We start from the raw sequence: 19,170 nt of genomic DNA, 5'->3' as shown, positions 1-19,170 counted from the left end.
ACAAGATTTTCCACCCACATATTACAACATATCAAATAGTCATAAGAGGAACATTTTTCAAAATATTCGTCACCATTTGGAGGAATGGGAGACAACGTATCAGTATAGAAAACCATTTTTATTTCTCATAAGGCTGTCCTGTAAATGTACTTATATCTACTGGGGGATAACTATGTTTCTCCATTCTGACTAATACTTTCTCACTTTCACTTTGAATAAATCTTCTCTCTCTGATACGTGAAAGGAGATCTACATGAAAAATCCTGCTGATTGCGGTCAGAGTTCATCTGCAGCTGCTGTAGGTCGCTACTGTGTCTGAGTGGAAAAAGATCGCACTTGTCAAGTCAGTTTTATACATTGTTTTGTCATCTTTACAGAAACTGCAAGCATTTTCTGGCTTAACCAACAACGTTGCTGAAAGACACACTAACCTGTGGATCATGGTCAGGAGCTAGTCAGTATTCCTCTGTGCAACTTAAGCTCCCAATAGAGTGCTAAATATATTTTTCAGCCTCTTGGATCTGATATCTTAGTGTTTGTTATGTATTTATATATGTGTTTATATACACAAATGATCTTACATAAAAAGAAAAGCAGTGCTCATGAATTTACATTGGGCATGCCCACAGATTAAAGTCCAAATGTCCGTTATGGAGGATGAAGGTGAAGACAGAAACTTGCCTCATTATCACACTGTGGGCTGCTAATAGTCACAGTTACTGAAAATCCAGTGTTTTTCCCAGCTAATTGTCCTCTCTGTAGCCACTGCAGTGTCGGCAGTCATATATAAATGCCTTCCACACAGAAACACGGAAAATGAGAGTAATTTCCCTCCGTTTTTGCCCTCAGTTCTGTGATTCCCACTTTCGGGTCTATGTAAGCTCCTAAACCGATTTACCTACAGGCAGCCCGGGAGAGATTGTCTTCAAATGTTTTAACAACCTCTAAATAAGTCCTGCTAAGCTGTCTCAGTTTGGGAGGAGAAGACAGACTGAGGGAAACAGACAGAGAGTGGGTCGGAAACTGGCCACAGCTGTGTGGAGGAGAGTCACCAACATGGGGCTCATTGATCAAACAGGGGATTAGTCTGGTTCCAAATCCTTGGCACCACGTGAGCAAAGCTGTTTTATCTGGGTGGATATCCTTTCTGTGGTCTCAGGTAAGCCAGTCAGCAGCCGTGGATGTAAGAGTTTTAGTCCATTGGATGGGAAGAGGAAGGGTGCTCGATGGGAAGAGCCTGGCGCTCAGCCCTGCGATGGGAGCTCTCTGTTAGGTTCTGGGATGAATCTGCAACACAGAGGAGGAAGAGGAGGGAAGAGAAAACACACATACGCTTAGACAGAACAAAGGCATACAAGTGTGCGAGAATTGGACCCTGTGGAGTTGCTTTGTTCACGTTTCTAAAATAAGGGGACTCTTTTGAACTGCAGGGGTTTTGTACAACCCCGTCTCACCTCCTGGTTCACAGAGCTACTAAAAACAGACAGCCTGCACGAGAGCAACGCTAAAAAGGAAAGTTACATTCAGATAAACTTAATAAAAACACCCAGGTGTGTTTCCATGCTGTGTATGTCTGCTTGGACACTTTCCAGGGTTTTTTGCTTCATCCTGAACTCTTCTTACACCATGCCGTCACCTCTACCTTCCCATCAACCACCTTAACGCCAAGCCAGCCAATCACAACCATAGATTCTCCTCTTACTGACTGAAATGACTGAGAAGTAGCTGAATTGGGGCCCCTACTGTGGAGTTTGAGCTGCATATCAGTTGCAGACCTGAACACAACCTTGAGATTGCTGTTGAATGCTGTGCCTTTCAGCGTGCAGCTTAGTGAACGCTTGTGTCCACCGTTTGCGGCTTTTAGAGAAGGTTTGCGTTGCCCCTCCCTTTTCCTTAAAGTAAACCTGTTTGTGTCCAAAAAAATGATAATTTAAATAATGATTATTTCACTGCGTCAGGATAGTAAAGCAAAGAAGTCTAAAGTTAATTTTATACTGTGCAACTAATTTGAAATCCCATAATCCTGTTCATCAAAGAAATACAGTCATGACATTTCCAGCAGGCTTGGCAGGTGGTAGCCAGGTGTGCGGATTTGATTGTGAAAGGTTGTTGTGTTGCGCTTCAGGATGCTGAACATCCTCTGAGTGAGCTCAGAGACTTTATTACCTTCCACGTTTAGAGTGTTGTGTCTTAACATCTTAACATTATTTCAAGATTTAGAGGTGACGCGAGAAGCTGGAAGTTATTTGTTTTTTTAAACATTAAGCTAATATTCTTTCACTCTGTTTATTTGTTATGAAGCAGGTTATTTAGGGGTTCGATCACAGTTGGTTTGTGCAAACACATGAAAAGCTACGTAAAGCAACAGTGTTTGGTGCATTGTGACTCCAAAAAATACACCATTTTTATCATTTCAAGACATCTGCAACGTGCCCTCCTGGCACCATGTGCACCTGCTATTAATATGCATTATGTATAAATAAGTTCAAATTTATGTTAATGAGAGGTGGAAATGCAGAGCAGTGCAGTTTCCCTGTTTGAAAGCAGGTGTAAAGACAGAAACATGTGAAACTAATGCAGATGTTCTGACTGCATGTGACACAATTGATCATTAATACTTATATTTATCCTGATATATTTAACTATTTCTTTGCCTTCTCTCGTACTAATATTAAAATTTAGCAGGTTATCCTTTTAAAAGCATCAACGTTACAGTAAAAAATGTCAACATGTTAAAACGGTTGTCTTATAAATGATGAGCAGAAACATCTTGGAGAAATGGACGTCTTGACGTGTCTGTTAAAGAAGCTGCACCACTGCTGCTTTAAATAGCTGTTTAGAAGGAATTTTCCTTCAGGTCTCGTCACAGCGTCTCTCTTTGAAAAGATGCTCTATTTTTCTACCATGTTCCTTAAACACAGTAATCCTCTTGGCACATCTGTCCAACATTTGCATCTGTATCATCTGTGCTGTCTGCCAACGCATCAAAATTACCTCTGCCAGGAGAGGAGCAGTAACAGGTTACGCTATAGAGGTCCGTGCTCTTTCTCAGACCCCCCAGAGGTTTGTTAGGAAGAGAAGAGGAGTTGTATGGAAATGTCATCATTTCAACCCACATGCATGTGTAAGTGTGACTAACAGTGTCCTCTGTTCTTTTTTCTCTGCTTCAGATGAAGAGTGCAGCAGGTTGCAGCAGCTCGAGGATTTTCTGCCTGTCGCCGCTTTGGTGGCAAATTAGCTGTCTGCATTCTAATTTACTGACTGCATTAAACCGCGATTTACCCAAACCTGAGTTAGTAAGGTCCAAGGACAATTACCTCAGTAAGGAGTTTAGTGCAAACATAGCTATCCTCCGCCCCCCTCTTGTTTAGCACTGAACAAATTAATTAGCTCAGATCCTTCTCAATAGCAGCACTAAAGCAAACCCTCTTAAAACAGAAGACTCCAGACAATAAAATTCATCAAGATCCATTTAATATGACATTGGCAATGAAAAGAAAGAAAAGAAGGTGTATATAAATTGAGCACTTGGAATGAACTCCATCTCTCAAAACCTGCATAAATCTGTCACAAGGTCAAGAAGAAGTCTACAGTTGGCAGTCTGCGCTGCATCTAGAGAGGTTTATACTTTAAAGACATTTTATTTATTAATCATAGACATACACTATGATTAGTTTATAATTCTCTGTTTGTCGCCATGGTGACATTTTACAGGCCTGGAGGAGAAGGAGAAGCGTGATCAAGCATAGAGGTGGAATCACGTCTGGAGGAGTTGAACCGTATCCAACATCTCCGTCCTGGTCCTCAAGGTCCACTACCCTGCAGGTTTCCCTGCTGCAACGCACATGATTCAAATGAAACGGATCTCTGACAGGCTCTGCATCAGTCCGCTACTGAAACCATTCATTTGCAGCAGATGTGTTGAAGCAGGGAAACATCCAGTCTGCAGGACTGTGGGCCTGGGATTACCAGGATGTGACATCCTCATGAACAAAACAAGAAAAGAACAAAGGATGGAGATGGATGTGCTGACAGGTTACTGTTGCTCTCAGACTGTCTTTACAGATACGCTACTTCCTGTCACAGTGTGTCAGCTTGAAATCTATAACCTACTGTTCATAAAGCGACACGTAGCGGGAAAATCATGTCAGAGAACAGCTGGGGAATGAAAGGTGGTGAATAAGCATCATTTGTTCACTGACCTCAACAGTCACACCTGAGTGGAATTTCTGGATCTCTGCTGTTAAATCAGCGCTTATGCTTGTTTATGAATGTGTTTTAAAAAGCATTACAGCTGCTGATGACTGCTGTATTAAATTCCTTTCTTCATGCTTACAAAATATTTCTATTCATTCTTGAATAAAAACTGAGGTCGTCATCATAATTCTTTTATTTCCCCTCCTTAACCTGGGAGAAGAGCGAGTAAAAGAAAAGATGTTTTCCTAGCCTCCCTCCCTCTGCCTGCCTTTCTGACGCTGTATAATTGTTTGGAGGGAGCAGAAAAGGACTGATCTATTTAGCCAGTGGAGCAGGTAATGCAGATCTATGGTGGGCCAGTGTTTTGGGAGGTGCTCCCCAGCCTCACTGTGACTTCCACAAACAAAAGGGCCTGCCTTGTCTGCTGATACAGAACAGGCAATGAAGGGCTCCCTCTCTGAAAGACATAAAGAAAGAACAGAAGAAACATGGGAATCAGCCTCTGGCTTTCGTTTGGCTTCTTACTTTTCATGTGAGATGAAAATGAGACCTATATGTGGCTATAGGTACACTGCCGCGTTGCGTTTCAGAGACAGTTGTCAGAGCAAAGTAAAAACCTCCAGGTGAAATGAAGTGGCTGAAAATAAAAATGAAAAGAAAAGAAAGATGAAGCTTGTTGTGGGTTGTTCTTTTCAGGGTTCTGGATGGAACACACACAAATGTGGCAATTTAGCCTGAGAGGCAGGTGAATGAAGAATGCTGATTAAAAAGAGCGGGGTGAAGGATAAAAGGCCTTTCATGTATCCTGGGGGCTATGCTGTGTGCTGATAGCTCCTCAACAAGACCCTCAGAGGGGGGATAAAGATATCAAGTGGCCTCTGATAAGACGCCACACAACAGTCGGGAAGCGGGCCTGGCCGGCTAGCTCACTTGTGTACCCGCTCAAACACACACATAACAAACACGTAGAATGAATGCATGCATACGCTTCTAGGAGCACACACACACACACACACACACACCACACACACACACACACAAATAAACACGGAGGAGCAAGTAGCATGTCACAGATTAGTCCCTAATGGGATTGGCAGACCAGTGCAAGGCTCTGTAATCGAACCTACACAGAGCCGATAGCGAAAACAGGAACTAGAACAAAGAAGGCAATGAAAGGAAGAGAGGCTGATCCTGCCATTACACAGCGATCACAGACAGCAGGGATCTGCAAACGGTTCTGGCTCTGTGTGTGTTTCCACTGCACTCCAACAATATGCTGCATGTGCATACAGGTTTAGCCATCAGGACGCGGCGCAATTAGCGATGTATGCGCGACCGTTCCTGTGAAAAAAGCAGGAACTGCTAATCATTTCTGCGTGCACCGCCTGTGCTGGATGATAAATATTTACAGTGGTGGTGATGCGATCAGTATTTGTGTCACGCCTGCCCAATCATGCACAGCATGTAAACACACACTTGATAATTTGGCACTGAGTATTTGGGTTAATGGGAAGTCATTGAACATGAGTTGGTCCCAGTCCGAATGGTCTACATTCAAACGCACACAGTGATGTGAGAGACGGGGAAACAAAAGGAAAGAACAGCTTAAGAGAAAGACTAACCTTTACAGAAGCAAGAATGCAGCTCAATTTCTGTTGACGCATCCTCTGCATTTTGCTTCCGGAAGCTAAAAAGGGGAGTATGGCTGGGTGTTCTGCAAAGAGAGGGTCAAGAAAAAAGGACACGTGTGTATTGGGTAGAAAAGCAGCCTTAGGCCTAACCTTCTGGCCCTCTTCTTTTCAGATTTCAGATCAAAGCTCTTTTACTGGGTTGTTTTTTCTTCTTTTATGTGCAGAATTTTACATCTCTAAATGATGTATCTGAAAAATAAAGTGCACGTTTTGGACTTCAGATGCTAAAGACAATTATTAATGTTTGAAATTGTGCAAAGGACTGAACTGAAAATTAGAGATGCATTCTTTAGAGTGAACTAAGAGCTGCGGCTTACCTTTGACAGGCTGGCAAGAACCCGTTCGATCAACTTCTTTCTGAAAGTTTTAAGCCAGTGGTGGCTGAGAGGGGCCCCAGTGAAAGCTTTACATCTGTCTGTTGGCATATAAACCTATAGATCAACCTTGGGAAGCCCCATGCGGTCTAACCTTCTCAAGCTGCACCCTTTTTCTCTACCATCCCATTAGTCTCTGCTTTTATTCAAAGTCATTGTCTCCAAGCAGTAGAAGGGAGGGAGGGGGATCAGTTAAGTGAATACAAATCAGGTGATAAACCTGTCACAGAGTGCTGGACCGCTGGCTTCCAGGACTTAACTTCCTTCGTTCTCTTTGCATGCAGCATTCGGAGTTGGTTTGGAGAGCGGAAAGACAGCGAAGAAGACGACTGGCTGTTAACTTTATCTCCGAAGAAGAATGTGTCCTGAGGCACAGACCACCTGTTTGTTTAACCATCTGCGTTATATTTATTTTTACTGCATGGTCCCTTAGACAGGTTGCTCACACCAAACAGAATCAACCTTGTTATCCAGAAGGCGAAGATGCACCTTCCTGTTATTCCTTCTGCACATCCCTTTCACACAGAAGTGTGTCGGCAAATTCTGTTGGTTCTTCAAATACAGCTGCTTGGCTTTTCTACCAGTGTTGGGGTTAAAAAGTGTGTAACTAGCACATCCAGAACAAGCCAATCTGTTTATTATGAGTATAGATATGTGTGTGTGTGAGGAGTGTGTGAGCTCTCACCCTTGTGGTTTTGATCTTGTTCCCAGAAGAGCACATCCATCCAGAGTTGTCAGGCAGAGTCTTACACTCCTCTCCCTCCAGACACGGCTCCATCTCACACCACCATTTCCCAATTACAATGGACGCTGTGGAAGGCGAGCACAGATCCACAGAGAGGACGGTTAGTGTGTTACATAGAAAGCTAGCTTTCCGCTCAGCATTATGAACGTCCTGGAAACACACCAAGCCGTGTCTCTTAATAAACGCTTCTCTTCCTCTTCGACCCTCGGAGCAGTTGTAGCCGCGATGCACGACTGCGTTGCTGTTGACAATAATGTCTTAAACCAATAGACATTAATCATTATTTTGTTTTGATAACGCTACATCGCATGTAAGGGAGCAATCTCATTTTTAATCAAAACTAATTGCCTCTCATTAACATCGACTGAATTCTTCCTCCAGCAATTTGACAAAAACAAATATGTTCTCATCTTCTCATCAAGAATTCCCCCCTCCCTCTTTTCTCTCTTATTTGTGTCACTGGGTGTGTATCTTCATGTGCATGTATGTGTGTTCTACAAAGATAAAAAACTAAAACATTGTTGAGATCTTGGGAGATTAGAGTGAATAAATGTTTTATGAAGAATATTTATTAAGAATCCTGAAGGCAGAGTAATTGGGTTGCTTTGTTCTGATTGGCTGGCCAGACGTAGCGGTTTGAGTCGGAACTTGGATTTTCACTCGTCACTTTACTCGATAATCAAACCATAAAAAAAAAAAAACAAAAGAAAATGTGTATGCTTTTAAAAAAAAACTTCTTTCTAATCTTCTTGTACATTTATGCATCTTCTACATGTGTTGATCATAAATCAGTTTTTACTAGAGGTGCAACAATACGTTGATCATCTTTATATTGATGAAATGACAGTAATCACACTTTTAAAACACTTGTAAGAAATAAAATGATGAATTGTTTTTAAATTTTCTTCATTTTTACAGCAAAAAGTGACAAATGACAATAAACACTATATTACCTTGTAACTCAAAACTATTTTGTATAATATTGTAAATAAGATTAAGTTTCCACAACATCCGTTTTTTAAATTTGTGTAAAAATCTAAAGCTAAATATCTAGAAAGTTTAAAAAAAAAAAAATATATATTTTAAATATAAAAAATAAATTTTATTATGTTTATTGTGGGGTCCTGAATTAAATTAAAGTAATCTTGTACATGTAATGTAACAACAACAGCAATAACAACAACAACAACAACAACAACAATAATGATAATAATGATGATGATAATAATAATAATAATAATAATGATAATAATGATGATGATAATAATAATAATAATAATAATAATAATAATAATAATAATAATAATAATAATAATAATAATAATAATAATAATAATAATAATAATCATGATCATCTCATCCAGCCACCACTGCTAGAAGTATGCCACACTGCTAAGGTTTAATGTGGTATATCAATCAGTTTATCAATCCTAGAAAATAAATCAATTATATTACACAAATCAAATATATCAAGAAGGTTTATTTATTTTAGTATTGATTCTTTGGGACGTATCATCGTGTCATTTTGCTCTGAAACTGCTGCTGTCCTTCTCTCTGTTGGTGGTGCTGCATTTGAGGCAGTGCTGTCAGCCAATCTCCTGCACATATTGATCCTCAACATCTCCTCAGACCACGATGAACACTTTCTGTACTTCCTGCAGCATTTTCAACTCATTGCAACTCCATCGAGAGTCGCAGTTTTGACTTTATAGGAAACACAGCCATGTTTGTCTGTCGTCATATGATATTCAGGAAACCAATCTGGGCCTCGATGCAGGGTACATTTAGACGTGTTTCTGGATGCATCCTGCAGGACAGTAGCTCTGGAGGACCGGATTGTGGCATCGCTGGTATAAATCATGTCCAAACATCCTGCAGTGGAACCTTGTTCTGCTCTTCATCTCCACACAAACCCACCAATCAGCATCAGATTCATTTATTAAGTTCATTATGTTGGAAGAAGTTTGATCTTCCTGACAGAAAATGTGAGAAGTTCAAAGCAGTTTTCCAGATTATAATTCATCTCTTTTCCCAACAGAACCTTTTCTGCATGTTGTTTGTGTCCTTAAACTTGCCGCTGAAATTTCCATCATCTGTCCTTTCATCTGGCAGACAAGAAGAAAAATCTGAAGGTGAAATTATGCAGCCATTGCATCACGTTAAATTATTAGAATATCATTTTATTTTCCAAACTTTCCTCCGAAAGAAAAAACAACTATTTCTTGTAGCCCCCAGCATCTGTTGCCATGGTTACAGACCAAACCACTAATAAATATTGAGCATGAGCAACATGAAGGAACGTGGTTTAGTCTGTAAAAACATCGGAGAACGCTTGATTCCCCCCTGCTGCTCAGTAAACCCGCTGCATTTCGTCACCTCTCCATGGGCCCCGAGGATCCTGAACGCCACAATTAGAGCATCCACTAAGCAGCTGTGAAGCCACCTTTTGGCTTCCCTGATGGCTGTTTACCCTATAGCTACAGATTACATGCTGGTCCATCATCCAACCTGCTTTCATCGTCTTGCTTTTTCTTCCAGCGTCCTCAGCCTCACTCTGCAGTTCACATTTTTAATCATGTTTGCATTGAGCTGTGTTTTAAGTGACACCATAACAACCCAGGAAGCCCTCATTAAGCTCCAAATTATAACTAGACTCGAGAAGTTGTTTAATCAGTTCTGCTGAGTGATAATGATGTGCCGTGTTGCTGCCAGCCTTCCATAGAGAACCAAGAAGTTATTTTTCATTAAACCATCAACTGTGGAGGATTTATTTTCAACAATGCCAATGCTGACCTCACTCGCGATTGAAAAATTGTAGAGCAGCTCTTGCAAAATAAAAATGAATTCCTCCAAATGGAGGCTGAGAGAATGTAGAAAAGAGCAAAAATGAGGCAAAAGATTAAAATGATGCTTTGCAAGAGAGCCGCTTTGTGAGAGAGTTGAAATATGTTACTGTACTTCATATGAGGGGATCCAGCAGCCGATCCTTTCTACGTGATGAGAAGCAACAATAACTCGAACAGATTGGGTCCACATACCAGCAGCATAAACAGGCCCGTTGATGGATTTATTTATCAACTGAATGTTTAATATTCTCAGAATGGAATGTATATTTTATGTGGTGTTTACATCTGGTGAAGAGTTACACCACCAAGTGGTGCTTCCACAGCATACCCTTTAGCCTTTAGAATTGATTTTTATCATTTGTTTTGGCTGTGGCTCGTTTTAGTCGATTCGTCTCGCTGCTGCAACGTTTTAATAAACAGATGTTCAAAATAAAACAGACAAACGTCAACGCACGGTTAAAACAACTAATGATGCTGATCGTGTTAAAATGCAGTGTTTTGCTGGAATAATCTGCATCCAGACATTCATGGGGACAACACTTCACATATCCTCTCCTGCCAGCAGATGGGTCCACACTGCTCTGCAAAGCTTCAGACAATAATACAGAGTCTAAAGGGTTCATCTGGCCCCCACACGTCCCCAGATACTAATCTGATGAAATGTGTCTCCTTACCAGGACGTTCAGGTGTTCTGTGCTCACACTGCCTGGTTAGAGCCGTGGTAGGAATGTTCCAAACAACTTTGCATGACTTAGTTATATTTTTATTTTTATTATTATTATTTACTACCTATTTGCACTATCTACTTTGTTTGCACCTTTCATTACTATTTGCACCCTCCTTGTTGTTTCTGAGAGCCTATGTAACAGTGAATTTCTCCACTGTGAGATAAATAAAGTCTTATCTTATCTTATCTTATCTTATCTTTTCCGTCTGTTTCTTCTCTGAGTTTGGCAGCCAGTTTCTGAACTTACAGGTGTGATGAGGAAAAGTCTAATAAAGCAATTTCCTGGAATTACAAGCTCCAGTTAATTCCAGTTTGCTCTGAACTTTCTATAAAAAATAGTTACGGATGTTCTCTTGGAAAGGGTGTAAAATGATTCAGTCCAAGCTGTTCTGGCGTTTCAGCTGCAGCCTGTGTGTGGCCTGACGGACAGTCTGAGGGCAAGAAGGAGGAAAAGTCATGGCTTTTCCCAAGAAACTGCAAATCAGGCTTTCTTTTGAAGGAAAAGAAAGAAGGAAAGGTGAATCATACGAAGAGAAACACACAGAAGAGGTGAACATCACCTGAACTAACAGCTTGAGCTGATATCAGCAACACATGAGGATTTATTTAGAAGCAACTGAGATGAATTACTATTGGAAATTCATCTTCGTTGTTACTGTTTGTCATGTTGCAGTCTTCATGGTACGCAGTTTAACTTTGCGTCAATATTTCAGCTCTTCTTCGGGAATTAATCATGACATATTCACTGAATTCTCAGGATTGTGACTGACATCACGACATCTGTGAAGCTACAACAAATTTCAAAAACTGTAAAATAAAGTCCAAATAATCTCCCATCATGTTACAGGATGTCACAGGAAACAGAGGAGATATTTACTACACAATGAGGAGAAGGTCTGATCATCTGACCTACTGATGGAGCATGAGGGACACATTTGCATTTCATTTTAAAAAGTTGTTTATTATAATTATTACTTAATCATTAAATTCAGTGCAAATGTTCAAAATAAATTTCTCTGACATGATTTATCTGAACAACTTAACCCTTTTAATCACAGTGGACGAGTATTTATTTAAAGCTTTTTTTCTTGCATATTCATGAATGAAGATAGTATTTTTGTAAATAAACCACTTCAGTGGATGTTAGTGAGTCATCCAACATGTTTCCACTCACTGGACAATAAATAAATATATGATATAATTGAACAAAATGTAATTACTCAGGTTTGCCTTTGCAATAAATAGAAAAAGAAAATGATATAGCTATATTTTACAGAAGAGTTAAATAATATTTATATAATATTATATGAATATGTTATAGAATGCATTGAAATAAATAATAAATCGTGATGAATTCTAAATATCACTAATAAACAAAAAGCATATCATTGCATATCTGTGTAGAAGTAAAATACTGCTTTTTAAAAAATGTTGCATTTCTTTTATTTAATTTAATTCTGCATGAAAGGGTTCATATTCAATATGAAATGTGGTATAACTTGAATCCAGCTCAGTTTGTGATCTGATTAGATGATAGATTATCATCTAATCATCTAAAACATTTTATACGCTTTCATTCATTTTGGTTTGCAGCACAGAGAAGAGGGGAAACGAGGATGGAAAACATCATAAAACATGGACAGAAAACTGGCTTCATTGCATCATATCATGCTTAAAGAACAAGAAAATGTTCTGAAAATGAAACACCAATAACTTTGCAATTTAACTGTTTGTTTTTTCATCTGTAGTTTTTGTTTAATACCTAAAAAGATTCATTTATGTTCACATTGTGGAAATGTTGTTTTTTATTAGTTAGTGTGAAGTTTCACCAGTTGGCTTAACGAAGGGGAGAAGATGGAGTTTAACATTTATTCATTTATAAACAGAGCAGAACTTTAGGATAAATGTGGATGTTTTGAACAGGGAGGGGGGGCCCATCGGAGCCCCGTGTATGGCCAAGCCCCTGGAATAATATGCGTTTGTATCATGGAGGTGGATGTACACACAGCAAACTTTTCTCCTCTGTTCTTTAAAATTTCCTCCAGCTACCTTTGCACTGTGTCATTATCATAGTATTGGGGGGATTGTTAAACACAAAGAGGAGCATTTTGCTCATATTTTACTCCTGACTGACCATTTCCAGCTGGTTTCTGTCTTTTGTTTTTCTGACTGAATCATCCTTTGTAGCTGTTTTTATTGGTAGTATTTTACTTACAGTTCATGTATAGCACAAGTTTAAGACAGCTACAGCTTAGATAGAATTTCATCCTGGTTCCACTTCTCTTTGCCCTCCTCGGCTTTACACCCGGGGACACAGAGATAAGAGGAATCAGTGGGACTTTAAATGGCATAAAAGTACAGTAGAGATTCTCACACTGAGCTGGAATGAAATAAGTGTCCTTAAATAGCAGCGGCAACATGCTGGCTGTTGACCCACCTAAAACCCAGTGGGGGTGGGGGGGCTTGATTCACCCTACGGAGATCTGCTCATGTCTCTGTTAGATACACTTTTCAAAAGCCCTGCTGTTTAGCTCCCTCCTTATCACATGTCAGATCTTGGTGTTGGCAGTTGTGCGGAGAACTGCCTCACCTCTGTACTCGCTGCAAGTGATGCAAGACCAAAACATAGTGTTTCATAAAAACCCTCCATCCTCGGGCCGTTTTCAGTGTGGGAGTGCATGATCCAAATGTTTCACCCATAAATGCCCCAACACATGGCAAATTTTCTCATTTATAAATCTTTCTAAAAGCTGTGAACTTGGATTCACCATGCTGAGTAATTAGTTCTCACAGCGCTTCAGCTTGAAAGTAAAACGTCCAATCAGAGACAGTGCTTATCATCATTATAGCTGTCATTATCTCCGTCTTCCACTGGCTCAATCAAAAAGCAATGTGTAAGGTCCAAAAGTATCCGCATCCAGATACTATAAACTAGAAGCTGCAGAGCTGCTAAAATGCCTCGCATCGTACAGACCAGCTGCTGTGCACGCTCCACTATCCGTAAAAAAGCCTCTTCATCACACCTCTAATTCATATCTTGACATCTACCCATCCTGCTCTGAAACTTAAAGTTTAATGAGCTCTGAGTGATGCATTTTGACATATTCATGCTCAAATTTGAACTTTGCCTCCAGATATATATTTCATAGTGCAGGAAAGACATGAAGTCTGTGTGGTAGAACGTGGCAACACACCATCTGAGGCATGTCTTTTCTGCTGGCACCTGGGAGAAAACAGAAGAATATATAGTTAAGGCTTCTGGGAGCACTGAGACTTTGTAGCCATGGCTCCACTCAGACCAGGACATCTGGCTTTCACCTTGACCACTGGAGAAGGGCCATGTCTGGGCAGGGATCCATGCATCACTCTCTGCTGACCACTGACCTCCAACAGTCATTTTACTTAACTTCTCCTTGTGGAACCGTCAGCACGGAGGGTATGACCTTTGTTTGAACATCAGCAAACTTTCCTCTGTCTCCTGTGTGGGGAGGGAGGGGGCTTCCCACCGGACCAGTCCTAAATCCCTCTACAAGCTGATTATTCATTTTAAGTTCAGTCTGCGAACAAGATGAAGGCTGTCAATGTGATTAAATGTGTGAACATTAATTAACGCACCCCTCACATTACTGTAAAGTCTCTAGCAGGTTGTCGAAGATGACAGCTGTTTGTTGGAAGAAGTGCAAGCTAGAAGAGGAGGGGTGTTTTATCGGAGATATGAGCCATGTAGCAGGCTAGACTCCTTCGCTTTGATGGACAAACAGCCAAAAGTTGGACTTGAATTGATTGAAAAACATGAAGCGATGGACCTTTTTACAAGTGCATCTGTCAGATCACTGCTGAGCAGCTTCTGTGATGGATTGAACTCGCTGACACGTCCCTGCCAGGTAGCAGAATGTTTGAACACCTTGACGAATGAGGAAGAGAATTGATCTCTGTCTGTATCAAAATGTGAATACGTGTGTGTGCGCTCAGCGAATAGTTAATGTTTTTTAACTTGGAGAGGCCGCACGGTGCTCAGGAGATGTTCTATTAATCACGTCAAAGCGGCAGCTTTCCAGTGCGGTCAGCTGCTGGAGTTTCCTTCTGATGGGTCACTTATATCGTCTCAGGCAGAAAGCCATACGCTTTAACTTCTTACATCATTTTTTCAGCACAAGGCAGCTATAAACAACCAACTTCTGGTCCGTTCTTTCAATTAAACGCTTAGTTTTTTTGGTTAGATGCCTGTTTCTTTCTCAGAGTCTAATCAGTTTGCATCCATGTTTTGAAAATGCCCTGTTCATTCTGTTATTAAGAAAAACTATTGGACAATCAATCATCCATTTGCATAATGCAGCCTGTAAGCAACCAGTCGAGCAAATGATCCCCAGCTCCCTTCACTTGAAGGTTTCCACAGAGCTGCTTGATTTAAACAGAAAAACATTTCCATCTTAATGAGACAGATGCAGAAGGTGCAAGTCTTCTGCAACAGCAGTGGAAGGGTCAGAGGAGCACGGAGAAAATGAAGCAAGCGTATAATTACAGGAGGATTGAGACTGGTGCCCCTGAACCTGAGGTCAGATTCAGAGAGTCATTATTCCACGTTAATCTTTGCCTGTCTCCTGAAAGAGAGAGCCAAGGTTTGATTAGCAATTCAGAAAATAATGTTTGGCTTCGTAATCACACGGCTTTTCTGAACTTGTGCATCGACAATGAACACCCCCAGTACCTGCAGACGTGAAAAGGAGCCTCTGTGCTGTCATGTGATTATTTTCAATTTGAATTGTAATTCAAATTAATTCTCAGAAATGTCATAAAAGGTTTTCTTTTTTTTGTTTTTTTTTGCCATAAACAACCTCAGATTGATTCGGATGAAACTGGAAGGCAGGCAAACAGGGTGACGGTGTTCCTACCAGCAGTGGCTGAGCTGGAGGTAAATCTCTAATCTCCTACTGAACATGCAGCATCTAATGTTTCATTGCACGATTCTTTCTGGACGGTGCGCATGTGTTTCTGGATGCACCAGTCAATGCTGTGAGTGTGCTGCGTATTTGGAGAAATAACGTATTTTACGTTTTGTGGTTGCTTTTTTTCTCATATGTGGGCAAAAAAGCAGCAGCTCCTACCCAGCTGGCAGGAAGTAAAGATATTTCTTTATCTCTATCAGCTTTCTGCAGACATGTTACTGGTGGTAAAAGCTGAAGAAAGCTTTGATGTTGCAAAAATAAAAAATACAAAAGGTTTGAGACGACAGAAAACCGGGAAGACTTTTCAACTCCAGCTAAGGGGTCGGATCCTCTCCTGGCAGGTTAAAGGTTGGAGTCTAATTGTATCATCAGTGCAGTGAAAGCTCAGCGGGATGCGACACAGATGAAGGAGAAAACCTGGATCATGATCCTTTTTTAAAACCTTTCCAAGGATACTTTTTTCTTCCCATCTATCAGATTTTTGACTCATAAAATACAAAAAGAACACAAGATAATGACGACTTTCTGCTTTTAAAGATATTCCTCATGTCCCTTCTCAGGTTTTGGGAAGAAAAACTGTTGGATTACTCAAGCTTCACCTCCTTACTCCTCCTCTCCCTCCTCCAGACATAGCTCAAATGTACCATCAAAACCTGTCACGCTCTGCTATGTACGCCTGCAGTCAAACAGAAGGGTTCATTCCCCATCAGTGATCTGCAGCGAGCAGGCATCTGCACGTGCCTCTTGTTGAAAGAGTTTACTGATACAGCAGCTACATGACAACACAAAGTGGGAACTTGTGTGTATATTAGGGCATCAGCATGTCTGTGTCCACAGCGAGGCTCAGGGCTTGCATGTCTCATACAGTGGGATAAAGGCAGCGGTGCAGTGATGAGCGCCTAAGCCAGGAACTGGTCCGGCGAGGCTAGAGAGATATTAGCGTTTGACTTGTTGAAAGGGATGTTCTTCACTCGGAGCCTCGCTAGCCCTGACATAACTGGGACATAATTCTCCTTGTCAAAGCTAATAATCAATTCCCAGTATGAGGATAATCTGACAGCAGACCCCCACCGAGGATGATGCCTCACAAGGCAAGCTGTCGTCACATGGCTGTGTATTTATAACAGCCAAAGCAGTTACCAGTAGCAAGTGAAAAAGCCCCATGTGGCCCGTCTCCACAAGTCAGTAAACACTCCACAATGAGACTGATCTTCAGCGGGCTTTGATGTCGGAGTTTGATGCTAATGACCAATAATAGAGCACATCAGGGAGACTGCCTGGTTCTGCAAACTTTCTTGAAGATTAAGGAGTGTTCATTGCTCCAGGCTCTGTATGTGTCCAAACCAAATGACCTCTAAAGATCTGTTTTTGATTTGTTACATCGGTGTGCTGGCTATTTATATATATTTTTCTATGGATACATAACCTGTGTATGATACTGTGGCAGCAGGTGTCCCCCAGGGGTTGGTGAGATGAGCTGGGCTGCAGCATCATTCCTCATCTGGACGGAACATTAATAACGAGGGGACCTGGTGAGAAAGCTCCATCTGGGCCAGGCTGCTGCACTGCCGAGGGGACAGACCACTGACTCCACAAGTCTATAATCCCTCAAATGGTGCAGAGCCAACCCGTGGGGCTCGGTTGACAAACACACAACGTTCAGGTGTGGCTTCTCTGGATGAAATGCCCCCTGCCCCCCATTTCTCCTGTGTTCATACATTACAGGAAATATTCCTGAACTGACTGTGTGTTCAGACTTAATTATGTAACTGTTCATCCACCGTTTAGACCTCTGTGGATGTTAAACAATATAGAAAATACTTTTAATCAGGAAATGATCCAACTAGAGAAGGCTCAGCTCAAAGCAGAAATGATTAAAAGGTGAAGTCAGTAGAAGTCTAAAGTGTTGCTCAGTGATGTCAGAACACTGATCAGTCATTTCTACTTTTATTACCTCTTTTCTATGAGTGCCTGGGAATCAGTGCACCAACAACAAAGATTATATGACTGGGAGCTTGCTGCAGCGATGCATGAACTGCATGTTCTTCCTTTATTTTTTACATTTAACACAGATTTTTAATCCTGACAATGTCTGATGTTTGAGATTGATTGCATTGTGCTGTATCTGTGCATGACATAAACTGTAAAATAAACAGCCAGTACTCATTTGTTGAGAGAAATGTACCAGGGTTTCTGCCAAAGTACCTGGCACCCCTGAGGTATTTGCACAGTATCTCTTGGCGTTGATGTACTGATACTCTGACTGCGTCAGTAATGAAAAGCAAACACAGACAATGTCATCCTGGACTGCTAATTATGACCAAGCAATTCGATCCATACAAGGAGAAGTGTCTTTAAAACCTCAAAATCTCCAATTAGCGCTTCTTCTTTATTTGCTTTTCACTTATAAAATGTTTACTTTTCGTTCTACTGTTCCAGTTACTGTCTGGTTGGGGTTAGGCATGAAAACCTGGCCAGGTTTAGGAACTACAACCCTCCAGTCAGGTGTAGGTAGTAGAACTTGGTTGAGGTGAGGAAACAAAGCTTGCTCAGGTTTAGGGAGATGTTGTAGGATTTAATGGATGTTGCTTCATCATATTAATCCAGCGCGTTGGGAAAATCCAAAGCCTCACTGTGTTTACACAGAGATTGTAAAACTGGTGGCAATAACTACCATCTGCATCATTATGCGATGCCAGGAGGTTTGGACAAAACAGCAGAAACTGACAGCGTCTGAGTTCGAGTGGGCGGGAAGAAGACGCGATGTGCATAAATACGAGAGGAGCGCCGAAGTTCTCTGTGGAGGAGTCGTTCTAATTCACATCCTCGCATCCTTTGGAGTGTCAGTCGTGGCTAACCAAGCTTGTGAGCCCACCAAGCACGGCTGTCTACGCCGTTCTCCACATAATTCATAATGAAGATATTTTGATGGGTTTTGCTGCAAGAGGGCGGTCAGAGAGACGACTTTGATCTCAGGTAAAGGTGGAGGTGAAAGGCTCGACACAGCGGTGATAAATGAGCTCTGTGGAGTGAAGGGCCATCACAGTTCTGTCTCAGTAGACTTGTGACTTCTTGTCAGGTTACTTTTTTTTCTCTTTTTACCATCTTTGGGAGCTGTCTCTTCCAGATTGTTTTTTTTTGTTTCAGTGGAGGTAATTCATGTGCAGTAGCCTGAAGCCTTCCTGACTCGTTGTTAGTTATTCATTTCCATCAGCCTGAGAAGCCCTGAGCTATGTGATCTGCAACGTGTGCCCTGTTCAGGTGTTCATCAGCTGAACTGGATCATCTTTTGTCCCCGAAGCACAGCACAACATGGTTCTTCATGGTCCAATGTGCTTTTGTTATTAGAAATATAACAGACAACAGGAGCTATTATGTTTTAAATGAACCGTTATTCTTCTGATGGGTGAAGTACTTTTGGAAATAATGCAAATTTTAAAGAACATGTTGCAGATTAGAGCCCCCCCCCCCCCCCCCCCCCCCCCCCCCCCCCTCCTTAAATGAGAATGTGGAAAATATTTTTGGAACTAATATTGAACAAAAACACACTTAAATATATTATTTGGCTTTTGGAGTAGTTTCTGTTAGAATTTTTACTACCGGATCTAAAACCGTGAGACAGGAAGGGACGAAGGAGAAGGAAG

At 41.1% G+C, this 19,170-nt stretch overlaps 1 protein-coding gene across 2 annotated transcripts in view; it reads right to left on the bottom strand.

The window, feature by feature from the left end:
• Positions 1 to 314: 314 nt before the first annotated feature.
• tafa1b (TAFA chemokine like family member 1b) overlaps positions 315 to 19,170 on the bottom strand; it is a 125,267-nt gene continuing 106,411 nt past the window's right edge. The window contains exons 4-6 of one of the 2 annotated variants that reach the window (XM_079241747.1): positions 6,948 to 7,072; positions 5,820 to 5,911; positions 315 to 1,287 (exon numbers count right to left, since the gene is read on the bottom strand). In XM_079241747.1, coding sequence (XP_079097873.1) covers positions 5,885 to 5,911; positions 6,948 to 7,072 — 152 coding nt within the window. In that variant the 3' untranslated portion in view covers positions 315 to 1,287; positions 5,820 to 5,884. The remainder of the gene's footprint in view (positions 1,288 to 5,819; positions 5,912 to 6,947; positions 7,073 to 19,170) is intronic. The other variant, XM_079241748.1, reaches the window with a different exon arrangement.

Source organism: Telmatherina bonti (assembly GCF_933228915.1).
Source record: "Telmatherina bonti genome assembly, chromosome: 6".
NCBI classification, from domain to species: domain Eukaryota; kingdom Metazoa; phylum Chordata; class Actinopteri; order Atheriniformes; family Telmatherinidae; genus Telmatherina; species Telmatherina bonti.
The sequence above is the reverse complement of the archived record's forward strand: the minus strand, read 5'-3'. Positions and strand labels throughout refer to the sequence as shown.